At 40.9% G+C, this 12,921-nt stretch overlaps 1 protein-coding gene across 4 annotated transcripts in view; it reads left to right on the top strand.

Annotated features, from left to right (window-relative positions):
- Positions 1-12,921, top strand: part of EHBP1 (EH domain binding protein 1) — a 279,413-nt gene that overhangs the window by 101,485 nt on the left and 165,007 nt on the right. For 2 of the 4 annotated variants that reach the window (XM_081855472.1, XM_081855474.1), the window contains exons 6-10: positions 1,140-1,321; positions 1,623-1,762; positions 5,447-5,551; positions 6,115-6,237; positions 12,661-12,919. In XM_081855472.1, the coding sequence (XP_081711598.1) occupies positions 1,140-1,321; positions 1,623-1,762; positions 5,447-5,551; positions 6,115-6,237; positions 12,661-12,919 (809 nt within the window). The remainder of the gene's footprint in view (positions 1-1,139; positions 1,322-1,622; positions 1,763-5,446; positions 5,552-6,114; positions 6,238-12,660; positions 12,920-12,921) is intronic. The other 2 variants (XM_081855475.1, XM_081855473.1) reach the window with 1 other exon arrangement.

The following is a 12,921-nucleotide window of genomic DNA, read 5'->3' as shown; positions in this document are numbered from 1 at the left end:
TACAAGGGAATAGACATTTAAAATGATGGTATTTACCCCTGTCGGTTTTTCCCAAATCCCCTCGGAGTTCTCCCTTTTTTGTTGGAGAGAGTGTGGTCAACAGACTCCTCCTTTATGGCAGTCTGTTGGTAGTTTTTAGGCTTCATTAAAAAAAAAAATCAAATATATTCACCTCTTCTCCAGCAGTTATGGATATATGGGACTATTAACTTGCTCTGTACTCACATTGGCTGGAAGAAACAAAACCATAATCCTCATTTGACCTTCAGCCTCTTACTTGTCAACATAATTATCATTTATATCCTTTGCATAATAATATAGGAATGTTTTCAACAACTGTTATTGACTCCTGACTTATGTTTGCTTTTCTGTTAATGTATTTACAAAATATTTGTTATAAATAAAAAATTATTAATAAAAATTATTAGAAAGCAAAAACAAACTCCTTAACAGGTTTACATAGAAAATGAACTAGCAAAGAAATGTTTGTTACTTCATTTTCTGTGTAACTCTGTTAAGGACCTTGTTACCTCTAGTAATAGTATTTTCACAACAAGTATTATTATTATCATTATTTCATTATTTATACCCCACCCATCTGCCTGGGTTTCCCCAGCCATTCTGGGTGGCTTAGAGCACATATAAAAACACCAAACATGAAAAACTTCCTGGTACAGGGCTGCCTTCAGATGTCTTCTAAAAGTTGTCTCCTTGACATCTGATGAGAGGGCGTTCCACTGCCGAGAAGGTCTTCTGGCTTGTTCCCTGTAACTTCACTTATCTCAGTGAGGGAACCACCAGAAGACCCTCGGAGGGGAGGACCTCAGTGCCCAGGCTGAGTGATAAGGATGGAGACACTCCTTCAGGTATACACTTCCACTGCATTGTGTTTTACCATAAGTTATGGGGGGGAGTATCACATTTTAACAAAGCTTTATGTGTGTGGGAGAGAATGCCAGTTAAACAGATAGACATTCGGTAGGGCAAGGTCTGGACAGTAACCTTGCTGAAGCAAAGCAAGCTTGCATTTGGTTGGAAACCTCATGTACACTGCTGCGAGAAAAAAGGGGAAGTGCATACATTAAATAAATGCATTAATACAATGTTATAACCATATTATTTAATGATTTTTCTTTAAGGAATCTCCTTCTGGACGCCGGAAAGCTCTTGCTACCAGCAATATTAACATGAAGCAATATGCAAGTCCAATGCCTACACAGACTGATGTCAAGTTAAAATTCAAGCCTCTGTCTAAGAAAGTGATATCTGCCACCCTTCAGTTCTCTTTATCATGTATTTTCCTGAGGGAAGGGAAAGCAACGTAAGTTTTATGTGAGGTGATAGATGGTGTTTTTTGTTTTGTTAACCCCACTTGCCCAAAAAACTCATTTTGAGCATGCTTGTTGTATGTAGTGAAAAATGCTGTGTGATTTGATTTATAATTTCTTACCCATGCTATAGTCTCCCGTGGCACAGTTGGTTAAGAGAATGATTTGGAAGTCCTGGTGCAATCCCCATGAACTTGTGCAGGGCTTTAAGGAAGCAACTATTCTCTCTGCCCCCAGTTCATAATATGAGATAACAATATGGGGCAACTGTACAGAGTTTCTTGTTCTTGTTAGGGATGAAGACATGCAAAGCCTGGCAAGTCTGATGAGTATGAAGCAAGCAGATATTGGAAATTTAGATGATTTTGAAGAAGATAATGAAGATGATGAAGAAAACAGAGTGAACCAGGAAGAAAAGGCTGCAAAAATTACAGGTTTGTTTTCCTCCAAGGATTAATAATTAAAACCATGTCTTAACAGATAGGCAATTCTTAACCTTCTATAAAATAATGTAAAGTATTGGGATTGTTTACTGTTCGAAATTTCTTCTAAACCGCTCTAATGGTACCATTTGACAGGTGGTACGGACAGTTGGCATTTGTGCATCTTTGGAGAGCAGGAGGAGAGCCTGTGAGTCTGGCCCTCTCTGGTTTAATGGACTAGAGGCAAAACTACTTCAAGGCATAGGGAGGGGAGATTCCTGCATCTGTACTTTAATGTCTACTAGAGTCCTGCTGGAAGAGTGAAGGACTTACCTGTAAAGGGAAGGGTGGGACTGACTGCATACTGACAGGCCACCAGCCTTTGCAACCCTCCTGACCTTGCTTCTGGGGGCTGCCACATGCAGGAATAAATAACCTGCTTGAGTGATAATTCTCATGTGTTGCAGTAAAACTTTAGCATTTGGGTTGCCATCATCTGGAATTATTGTACATTCTGAAGACAAGGCAAAGCAGCCTGAATCCACCTGCTGAAGATAGTCGCTTTCTCCACTGGTAGTCGCTTTCTCACCCTATCTAGCTAAGCACACTTGCCAGCACTTTTCGTAGGGGATTATGTGCTTTTATAAAAAATGTTGGTTTTCTCAGGCCTCTGTGATCTTATTCTCCACAGGAGGCACAGACCATTGGCAGCATTTATATGACATATTCCAGTCCTGGAGTGTTAGTTAATATAGACTTGAATGGCAGATAGGTAGGAACTAAGACTTATATTTTATTAAGCAGATACACTCCATGACATACCTATTTATTGGAAATCCCTATGCACTCCTTGGTTCTCCACACCAGTCTGCATCATTCATTCATGGTGCCAAGTGTGTATCCCTCCTGATGCAAATAGAAGCCATGTGTGAGGCACCCTGGACAGCATGTGTAAAACATTTCTTTGAAGATTTTGGCTCATTCCCTTAGTTCTCATATCATAATATAGATAAACTTGTAAGCAAGCATAAGCATGTGTAACTGGAATAATCTCATAGGATTAAATCTGATACCACACATGCATCATTAAAATGGACTTCCACTTGTGTCGTTGAACCTCACCTTCCTTTTCTCTCCTTTGCACCCCTCAATTTGCCCTCAAAATCTGCTCTGGAGGATTTGGGGGCCCTCTGGAACAGAAGGGGTGTTGGTTGCTGCAGGAGGTAGGAGAGGGCAATGGTCCTGTTACACAAGCAGAAGTCCACTCCCACAATGTGGGGTCCCACCAATTTTCTTTTTCGCTTTTCCTCCTGTCTCAAAATCCTTTCCTTTGCTCTGTTTGTTTCTTCTATCAAGTTTTGGATTGGAAGCTCCTTGATTTGTCCTCTTATATCATGGAAATGCCATGCACACTGATGGTGGCAATAATAATATAATAATTAATATAGCAGCTCTGATAAACCCAGGAACCTTACCTAAATGCTGGAGAGGTTGCACCACTATAGGTACATACCTCCACATGTGGTGGGAATCCCCCAAAATTTTACACTTTTGGACATCAGTCCTACAAGAAATATGTAAAATAACAAAACAGGTGTTAGAAGCAACTCCAGAACTGGCTCTATTGAATATTTTCCAAGACAACAACACAAACTCACAATACAAGAACTCATAAGCCACCTACTCTCAGGAGCTAGGAGCATCATAACTAGATCCTGGAGGGACCTGTCAGGAGTAAACATGAACCACTGGTACCAAACCGTATGGGAAACAGCCATACTAGAAAATCTAGCCAATAATAATAATAATAATAATAATAATAATAATAATATCTTTATTGTCATTGCCCCCTCTCGGGGACAGCGAAATTACTTGGCTGCTCCATCCACCCAGGTAGGGCACTCCGCTCAAAATCAGAACAACTATAAAAACACTAATTAAAACAATATAATATAATTGAAATTAGCACATGTACAAACAAAAGAGGATGCCTTCAACCATGCATGACTCCCCTTTGTTATATGCACAGCCCAACCAGACAACAACATAAACCCTCCAACAGTATACAAATTGATATGGCTAATTTGCCCCTCCCACACACAAGCAGAGCTTACTGCAGTCAACTGAAATTCCCCAATCTCCCTCACCACCAACAAAAACTAACAAATGAATCAAATGAATAACCTATCCATTTGACAGTGAAACCAACCCCCTCCCCCACACACTGTGCAAAAGAAAAAGATAATTTCTTCCCCTTCATTCTCCCACTTCTCTCTCTCCATCTTTTTCCTCGCCACAACCTCACAATGTCTGCAACAGCAATGTCTCACACCAAATGTAACTGACCTATAGATAGGACACTATGAACTGCAAATAGAGGCTTTATATGTACCTTTGTTATCCATGAAAATATTTCAATAAAAACAATTTAAATAATTAAATAAATTGATAGCAGAAGCTTAGTTACTCCAGTTTCTAGGAATATGTGCCCACCAGTTGAACAAGTTGGCCAGACAGATTAGTCAACAGAAAAAGTGGGTACTATGAAGTGTTATCCATCTGGAATTTCATAACCTTTTTACCCAACCTTACTTCCAAAATGGCAATTGTATGGCTAGTATAATGCATCATATTCCATAAGCATATTTCTTTATCTTTGTTATACATGCATTGTATGATTTGATACTGTGTTATTTGAAAGTGTTTCTTCTGAACAGAAGTCAGCCTTACCATCACAAAATACGCTACTAATAGAGGTGGTTTTGATGTTTCTATTTGCTCAGCATTGGATTCTGCAATTCCTATTGTTTGTCATCTTAGCTTCCTGAATTCCTGTTCTAGATATAGCTGTTTCTTACAGTTTTCATACATTATTTCCTAAGTTATCCATTATTATTATTATTATTATTATTATTATTATTATTATTACCCCACCTATCTGGCTGGTGTTTTCCGAGCCACTCTAGGCAGCTTACAGCATATCTAAAAACATAAAAACCTCCCGATACAGGGCTGCCATAGAACCCATCAACCATAAAATACCAAAGTTTACAGCCAAATGAAACAAATTACAGAAATTAAAGGAAGGTGTGCATAGTTGCTCACTTTGCATAATTTTATACCTTTAGAATCTTTCTCAGTAATAATATTTATATATTTATATTGTTATTCATTAGGCAAATTGAAGCTTTAGTGTAGCACAGCTGCATTTTGCTTTGGGAAATGGAGGTGGCAATTGCTTCCAAAACCTTTTCTGGAGGAAGCCCTGCAAGATTGAAATCACACTGGTCAACCTCACATCCCCTTAGTCCCCAAGTAAACCCCTGTCTGCAGAGTGGATCAGAGTTCATATACAGATGAAAGCAAAGTTTCATCTTAAAACTGGTACAGCAAACTGCAGGAGTATCTAATTCAGTTACTCAGTTTGTAGCTCTAGTCTGATAATTTCCTGTTACTGGAACGAGCAGTTTAATGAAAAGGTAGCATTCCTTTTCATTAAAATTTTGAGGAAGATCATCATACAAGTGCTGAATACATTAAGTATTAGAATGGTGATTTTCTCTAGAATGTATTCATTGTAAATTAACACACGTCGTTTCTTTTCCTTTTTCCTTTTCTAATAACAGCATGTTTTGTACTCCTTTGTCCCTTAAATAACATTACCTTACAATTATCTTGACTGGCTTCTGTTTACAGAAATTGTAAACCAGTTGAATGCTCTGAGCAGCTTAGATGAAGATCAAGATGACTGCGTAAAGCAAGCAAATATGCTTTCAGCTAAATCAGCCAGTTCCTCTGAAGGTCTATGAGCTTTCCTCCTTCCTTTCTGTTTCTGAATGTCTGTCTGTATTTTACTCTGACCTGTTATCCCCTTGGCTTCTGTTTGTAGTTGAATGTCAGTTGTATCTTTGTGCTTGACATCCATTGCAGTGTTTTAAATAATTTGTAGTGCAGCCAACAGATGACAGCATGACATGGGCACTGAAACTGGCTAAAATTTGCACCATAAACATACTTGTGCTCTGTATGTTTTGAAGCCTCACAGTGACATGTAAGCTGTACATAATGGGAAAATTCCAACCTTTTTAGAACTACTTCCCCCTGCCCCCAGACAATTTCTTGCAGAAAGCTTTTGCCACTGTTGAGTGGGTGAAGGCTACAGCGGACTATTTAATAAATATGTGCCTGATTCTATTACTGCCACTAAGTTAGAAGCATTGGTGTGCTACAGTTTAGCTTTGCAGTAGGGATCACTGTTCCTAGAGATTTTTGGTAGAAATAGCTTGGAGAATAAAATGTTTGTTTCAAACCATGCACAGTCCTAATTTTTGCCATACTGAAAAGTACTGTACTTGGCTTCTCAGAGCTTATAAACAAGCTTAATTTTTTGGATGAAGAGGATCAAGACGTGGCCAATTCGAGATCAAATCCATTTGTAGACCCTGATACAACAGAGCTGAATCCCTTTGGAGACCTTGATATGGAAGGTATAGAATTTTTGTATATTTTTATTGCTTGTGATCTTAGGGTGGCGTTGGATGTTACAGCAAGCTCAGGGTCTCCTGCTTCTCATTTGCTGTAAGTGTCTGGGACTGTATGTGTATTGATAATCATTGCATGTATATTGATAATCTGCTGCTGGGACCTTCAGTTTTATCAAGCCCAACTTGCTAAACCATGGCTAAGCAAATGAAGAGCAAGCATTCCTTCTATGGGCTTCTCCTGTTACATGCAACATTTGTCCCTGCTGATGGACAAACTGAAGTTCAACCAGAGTTCATCTTCAAGAGGGAACTAGTTTCAGCCAGTGCTTTTTTCTGGGGGTCCTCAAGGGTGTGCAGTACTGCCACCTTTTTTTCCTAGAAGAAAAGCACTTGGTTAAAAGTGTAGCACTTGTAACAACTTCATGGTGAGTACCTTTTTTTGCTGAGTACAGTGGTTCTCGAACATAATCCGTTCTGGAAGACTATTTTGAGTTCTGTGGGGAGTTTGCAAATTCACTTGAGAAAATTGAAAAACACGCAGTTTTCAAACGCGCCTCGACTTCCGAGGCGCGTTTGGAAACAAGCATTTACTTCAGGGGTTTTGGCGTTCGGGTTCTGAAATGTTCGTCAACGGAGACATTCAAGAACCAAGGTACCACTGCACCTTCGTGGTGAGACATCTTTTTTCTAGAAGAGAAGCTAAGTAGTTCTGTTTGTTGCACTGCAGCAAGCCTGTGAAGGGAGGAGGTAGGGAGACAGTGTAACAGGGCTTGTCTTATGATTTAACAAATCAGGGTTTAAAATTCTGAACTTGGCCATTGTGTGGATATTGCTCTTAATTCTCACATTAAAAACGTGAGTATTATTATTATTAATTTATGAATTGCGTTCTACACAATTATCTCAATACATTGTACAATAAAAACAGCAAAAAGGAGTAAAAAACACAAAATGATATATTTAAAACAAGACAAAATAGACTTTCATATATAAATATATAAAATATATTAATATAAAAATCCCAAAATATGAAAATCTTACCATGACTAGGTTAGGTCCATTAATTTCAATGGATCTATTCTGAGTAAAAATTAATTGAATACCGTCAGTGAAAACCATTTTGCTGGATAACAGATTTGTTAGTTTAGAATATTTACCATATTTTTTGTCCCATAGGACGCACCGGTCCACAGGACGCACCTATTTTTTAATTTTTTTTGGGGGGGGGGGAATAAAGGAAAATATTTTTTCCTTTATTTCCCCCCCCCCCCAAAACCAGGTCGGGGAATCCAAACCAGGTCGGGGAACAGCGGGATGGCAGCACTGCGCCTCCCCGCTATCCCCCGAGCTTGTGGGGCTGCCCGATGTCTGCCCAAAGCACGGGGCGCTCTGCTTCAGCACGCCCCACGCTCTGTGCAGCAGGCTGCCATCCGCAGCCGAGGGAGCCCTGCAGGACCTCCCGCGGGGCTCCCTCGGCTGCAGATATCTGCCCGGCGGCGAGGCGCTCTGCTTCAGGGCGCCCCGCGCGCTGGGCAGCAGGCTGCTATCCGCAGCCAAGGGAGCCCTGCGGGAACTCCCGCGGGCTCCCCAGGCTTGCTGATAGCTTGCTGAAGCCTGGAGAGCGAGAGGGGTCGGTGCGCACCGACCCCTCTCGCTCTCCAAGCTTCAGCGAAAGCCTGCATTCGCCCCATAGGACACACCCAGATTTCCCCTTCATTTTTGGAGGGGAAAAAGTGTGTCCTATAGGGTGAAAAGTACGGTAAGTTAACTTCCACCTCTATTTTTATTTTATGGTATATTTTATATTTATAAATTATTTTCAGATACTATCCTGATTGTAATGCTTAATAGGCAATCATTCTGGAAAACTGGTGACTATTAAAATGTCAATTATTACAAATTTGTGTAGATAGCATTAAGTCATTAAAAAAATCAAAAATAAAACTAATCACACATAAGAGCACCCGAGCACAATCTAGACAACTGTGCCACAATCAGAATGCACAGAATGCAGGAATGTGCAGAGTACATGCTGAACAGATAGCTCTGGAAAGTGAAAGCATATACTGCAAAAAAACATAGACTACAAGTAAAATCTCACACATTCAGTTATGGTAATGGAGTTAAGCACACAGAAGAAATACATCTTTCCACAATGGTTAATCAGTGTCTATTTTTAACTTATATGTATGTTTTCACTGTATGGTTTTATGTATTTTTGTTGTAAACCGCTGTGATATTTTTTGAAATAGTGGTCTATAAATATTTTTATAAGTACGTAAACATACATTTAAAAAGAAAATCTACACATTTTACAAATGGAGACATCCAGGGTTAAGACCAGCTCTTGTCTATGACTCCATGGCAGAGAATGCAAATACACCCATCAGCACCTGTTCTTTATGAATTTTAGTCCATTTACACACCATATACACCCAAGAAGAGTCAGAATCCATCTTTCTGTCTACATGTACACACACAACCCAGAAAAAGAGACAAAGAAAAACTCATGGCTTCCTGCTTGGCCAGCCTCACCTTACTCTTTTCTGCTGTGCATAGTGGAGTTGCTAGGCTGCCTACTTCACCACCATGCCTGTGAAAAAGAAGAGCGTTCATCTCCTTCAGTTGCCCCTTTTCCTGCTGCTGCCAGGAAATTTCCTGAAAGTTTTAGGACACAATGTGAAGTTGTTGGCTCTCAGGTGCGGCAGATGTCTATAATAGTGATGTGAGGAGGAAGAAAGGAAGGAAGATGGAATGTTCATGCCTTTTCCTTCTCATTTTCTGAGACTTAAAGTATTCTCTGGTATTGTACATTGAGAAAGGCACACCTCAACTTGTGACATTACATGGTATGTGATGCAAACCACAGCATCTTGAAATGCCCTTATCCATGCTAAATGTATTTGTGCAGTCTACCCTAATTGCTGGGTGTAAACATGGACACTGATAATAGAATAATAGAACTGTAGAGTTGCAAGGGACCATGAAGGTCTTCTAGTCCAACCTCTGCAACACAAAACACCGCTCCCCCCACCCACAAGGGGCCTCAGGGTATGTTATTGTGCATCACGACCCAGCCTCCCTCCTCTCTCACAACTCTGTTAAAAGCGGCATCATTTTCACTGTTTTATTTGAGTGTCAAAAGCCTATGTTCCTATGCAGCCAGACTTGTACGTCTGTGCTATTGTATCAGATTTTTTCTTTTTCACTTTAAAAATCAACTGTGAGGGAAAACAAGGGGACCAGAACTGCCAGTCTGTGTGCAAATGTATTTGTATTTATTTATTTTATTTATTTTTTTGAAGGGGCCCCAGGAAGCGCAGCACCTCCCTCTCCCCCCCCCCCATAGCTGGGGTAAAAGCAAAGCTGACAGAGGCACTGCCAACTCTTATCCTCAACCCAACCTGACAGTCTCCCGCTGCCGCCACCCTCCTCTTGGGTCTCGCCCTGGCAGCGGGTGGAGGAGGAGAGCCGGCAGGGAGGGAGGCCAGTGATTGCGCTGAGGAGACGCATGAAGCGCCCCCTCACAAAGCCCAACCGTGAGGGAGTGTGTGTGTGCCGTTTCTCTGCCTCCCCCTGCCTCCTGAGAGGCTGTTGGCAGCGCCTCATACACCTCCTTCACTGCTGCTTCCCCCTCTTTCCTCACAAACCTGGTTTGTGCCTCAGCACTCCCCACCAATGGGGGGGGTGAGGGAGAAAGGCCGCTTTTCTCTCTGCTCCCTTGTGGATCTGGCGGGGTTTGGGAGGGGGGAACGAAGCAACGCACTCACCGGGTCCTGCAACAACAGGGGCTGCTCCCTTGCTGTGTCCATGGCGGAGGCCGGCCAGGGGGCCGTGTGGTGCCTCTTCTTCTGTGAGGAGCACGAGAGGAGGACTTGGTGGTGGGAGTGGTGAGGCAGATGATCATAATAAATTAAAAATAAAGCCCAGCTCCTCTTCTTCCTCTGCCTCCTCCCTAGTAAGCTGGAGCCCCACTGCTGAGCCAGCCACACTCAGGCTCCAGGCATGGTGGGGGTGGCCATGTGGTGGTGGAGGGAGGCAGGCTGAGGGAGGCGGACGGGGCAAGTGGAGGAGCCGGTGGAGGAGCCGCGCTTGGCTGAGAACGAGGGGAAAGGGGGGCAAGAGGCAGCAGCAAATCCAGATCCTGATACAGTACTAATAGTATCAGACAAAAAACCCCTGGACATTTTGCAAAATGTAAAAAATCCATCTGGACAGAAATTTTAACCCTGAGAAAGAGGACTTGTTCAGGAAAAGCCGTACATATGGCAACCCTAGGCTACAGAAAACACAGATTCAGCATAGCAAGGGAGAAAATCTGTTGTCAATACGCTTCTGAATACCGGTTGCTAGAAACTGGAGGAGAAGCGAGGGATCTTGTGCTCATGTTCTGCTTGCTGGTTTCCTACAGGCTTCTGGCTGGACTAGCTGGGCCCTTGGCCTGATCCAGCAGGCTCTTATTAGCCTCTTATTTGTTGATTTGATTTGAATACTGCCCTTCATCCATAGATATCAGGGCAAGATAAAAAACACAAAATAAATGTTTTATGTCTTTGTGTATAATTAAATACTGTAACTCTTTGGTTAAAAAAAAAACCTGTTTCTCCCAAACTAAAACTTTGTTTTTCTGCAAAACCTAAGGCAGGCTCACACAACAATTCTGGGCATATTTACTCAGAAATATATTCCACTTTATTCAGTGGAGCTCACTCCCAACTAAGTGTGCCTAGGATTGCAGCCTTTAACAGTTTAAACAGCAATAGTATTTCCCTTTTAGCTTTGTTCTGGATTAGTAATACATCCCAGATTTCTGCTGTAGCTACATTTGACAGAAGGATTTAGATTAAGTAGTTAATGTTTGTAAAGACCTTTGAAGATTTAAAGGACAATATAAATGTTAAGTGTTATTACAAGCGACTTATTGTTTTACTAGCAGCTTTCTTTATGGACGTGCTTTTCTTGCATCTTACAATTTTTTTAAAATTGCGGCATCATTCTTATGTGCTTACCTCACCTCTTAGATTCCAGTGTTTAGCATTTAATCTGGAGTGGTTTTTTATTTTAAAAAAGAAACCATCTGAAATTTTAAATGGGGCAAATATAAACAACTGCATAAATAGTTAATTCATCATTTTCTTCATCATTCATTTAATAGGTGCCACTCCAGAACTATTATGGTCCATCTCTGACATACTTCTGTGATAAATATTAAAGTAGGATAAAAAATAACTTCATCTGGGGAATTGCATTATAAACAAAGCCTGCACCCCTTGAACATGCCTCCATCATTGGCTCTACTTTGAATTTCTGGCCTCTGCCACCTCCATTGTAAACTAACAGGGGGTGCCAGGCGCTGGCCAGAATTTTTTTAGAAATTGAAAAATTTTGTGTTTTTAAAATGGACAGTATAATTTGTGAGTTTCGGTCTGTCATGCCAAAAATTGGGTAAAGTCAAGTTTTGTCCATCATGCTGATTGAAAATGGTGTCTAGCAGCTAAACATTAGCAAAGACCCCTGCCTTCACCTTGGGTACCCTGAGTTTGGGTACCCTGAGTTTAAGCAACAGTATCTCAATAGGTGGCTCTTGACAGATAACAATATTGAAATAACAAGCAGACAGTTATTTTCACAAAATATATACTAGCTAGAATTCTACCTTCAGAAGCAACTTAGTTAAGACAGAATGAACAATATAAGGGTTGAGTTTGTTTGATCCTAGGCAAGTTCTTGGAGTGGATCATTTATAGGTTCTTCCATTTACAGCTGGTGGGCTGCTGTTGGCTTGGTGGGTCTCAGGTTGTGCAGCCCTGACTTCTGCCATCATACATTTCTCAAGAAAACTAAAGTATTTTTTTGCATTGTTGTGGTGCACCTGTTTGCATATTATTGATTCTTCAGAGTGGCTAGTTCTGGGTCACTGTGCTGGCCTTGGACAATTTTGCACTTGGATTAAAACTCTAAGTGAACACCCAATTCTATTTTAAAAATCTCCACAAAAATGGAATCTTAAAACAGGAAAATGGTGCTCCAGCTGGAATCTGCCCAGTGGAGTGAGTGCTTCATCTTATGGGCCCTTGGTGTCATCTATGTTGTGTCTGGAGAGCTTAATTGCTATCCTCCTATGTCATTGATTCTGTGGGACTGTCATGCCAATCCTGGTAAGTTTTCTTTAGTAGCTTTTTCTGTACTCCACGAGTTACCAAGATGTTAACTTCTTCATCTAATCTAACCATTTCTGATAAGGCTTTACTTATCTAGAGAACCATGTAAAAATATTTACCTTATCCTACTTATAACACCTTTATGAATGCTAAATAATTTGAAACTGTTTAAATGTATTTATAGGGCTAGAAATGTGTTGGTCTCCATGACAGACTGGGAAATCTTTCCATATGAAACAACAAAAAATTATGTTGCTTTCTATAGAAACAGATATCAATGTAGCTTCATCTTCAAAACAAGAAGAATCCTACTATGATGATGACGATGAATACAACCCTTTCAAGGATGAGGAGGTTGCAGAGTATGTGAATCCTTTTGATGAGGCAGACCCTGAAATAGAAATGCTAGCACCCGTCAAAGACTTTCCTCCTCAACCAGCAAAAAGAAAAAATATACGGCCTGTGGACATGAGCAAATACCTCTATGCTGACACATCAAAAACAGATGAAGAGGAGTTAGATGAGT

This window comes from Podarcis erhardii, assembly GCF_964252035.2.
Source record: "Podarcis erhardii genome assembly, chromosome: 3".
NCBI lineage: Eukaryota > Metazoa > Chordata > Lepidosauria > Squamata > Lacertidae > Podarcis > Podarcis erhardii.
This window is presented reverse-complemented; position numbering and strand designations above follow the sequence as displayed.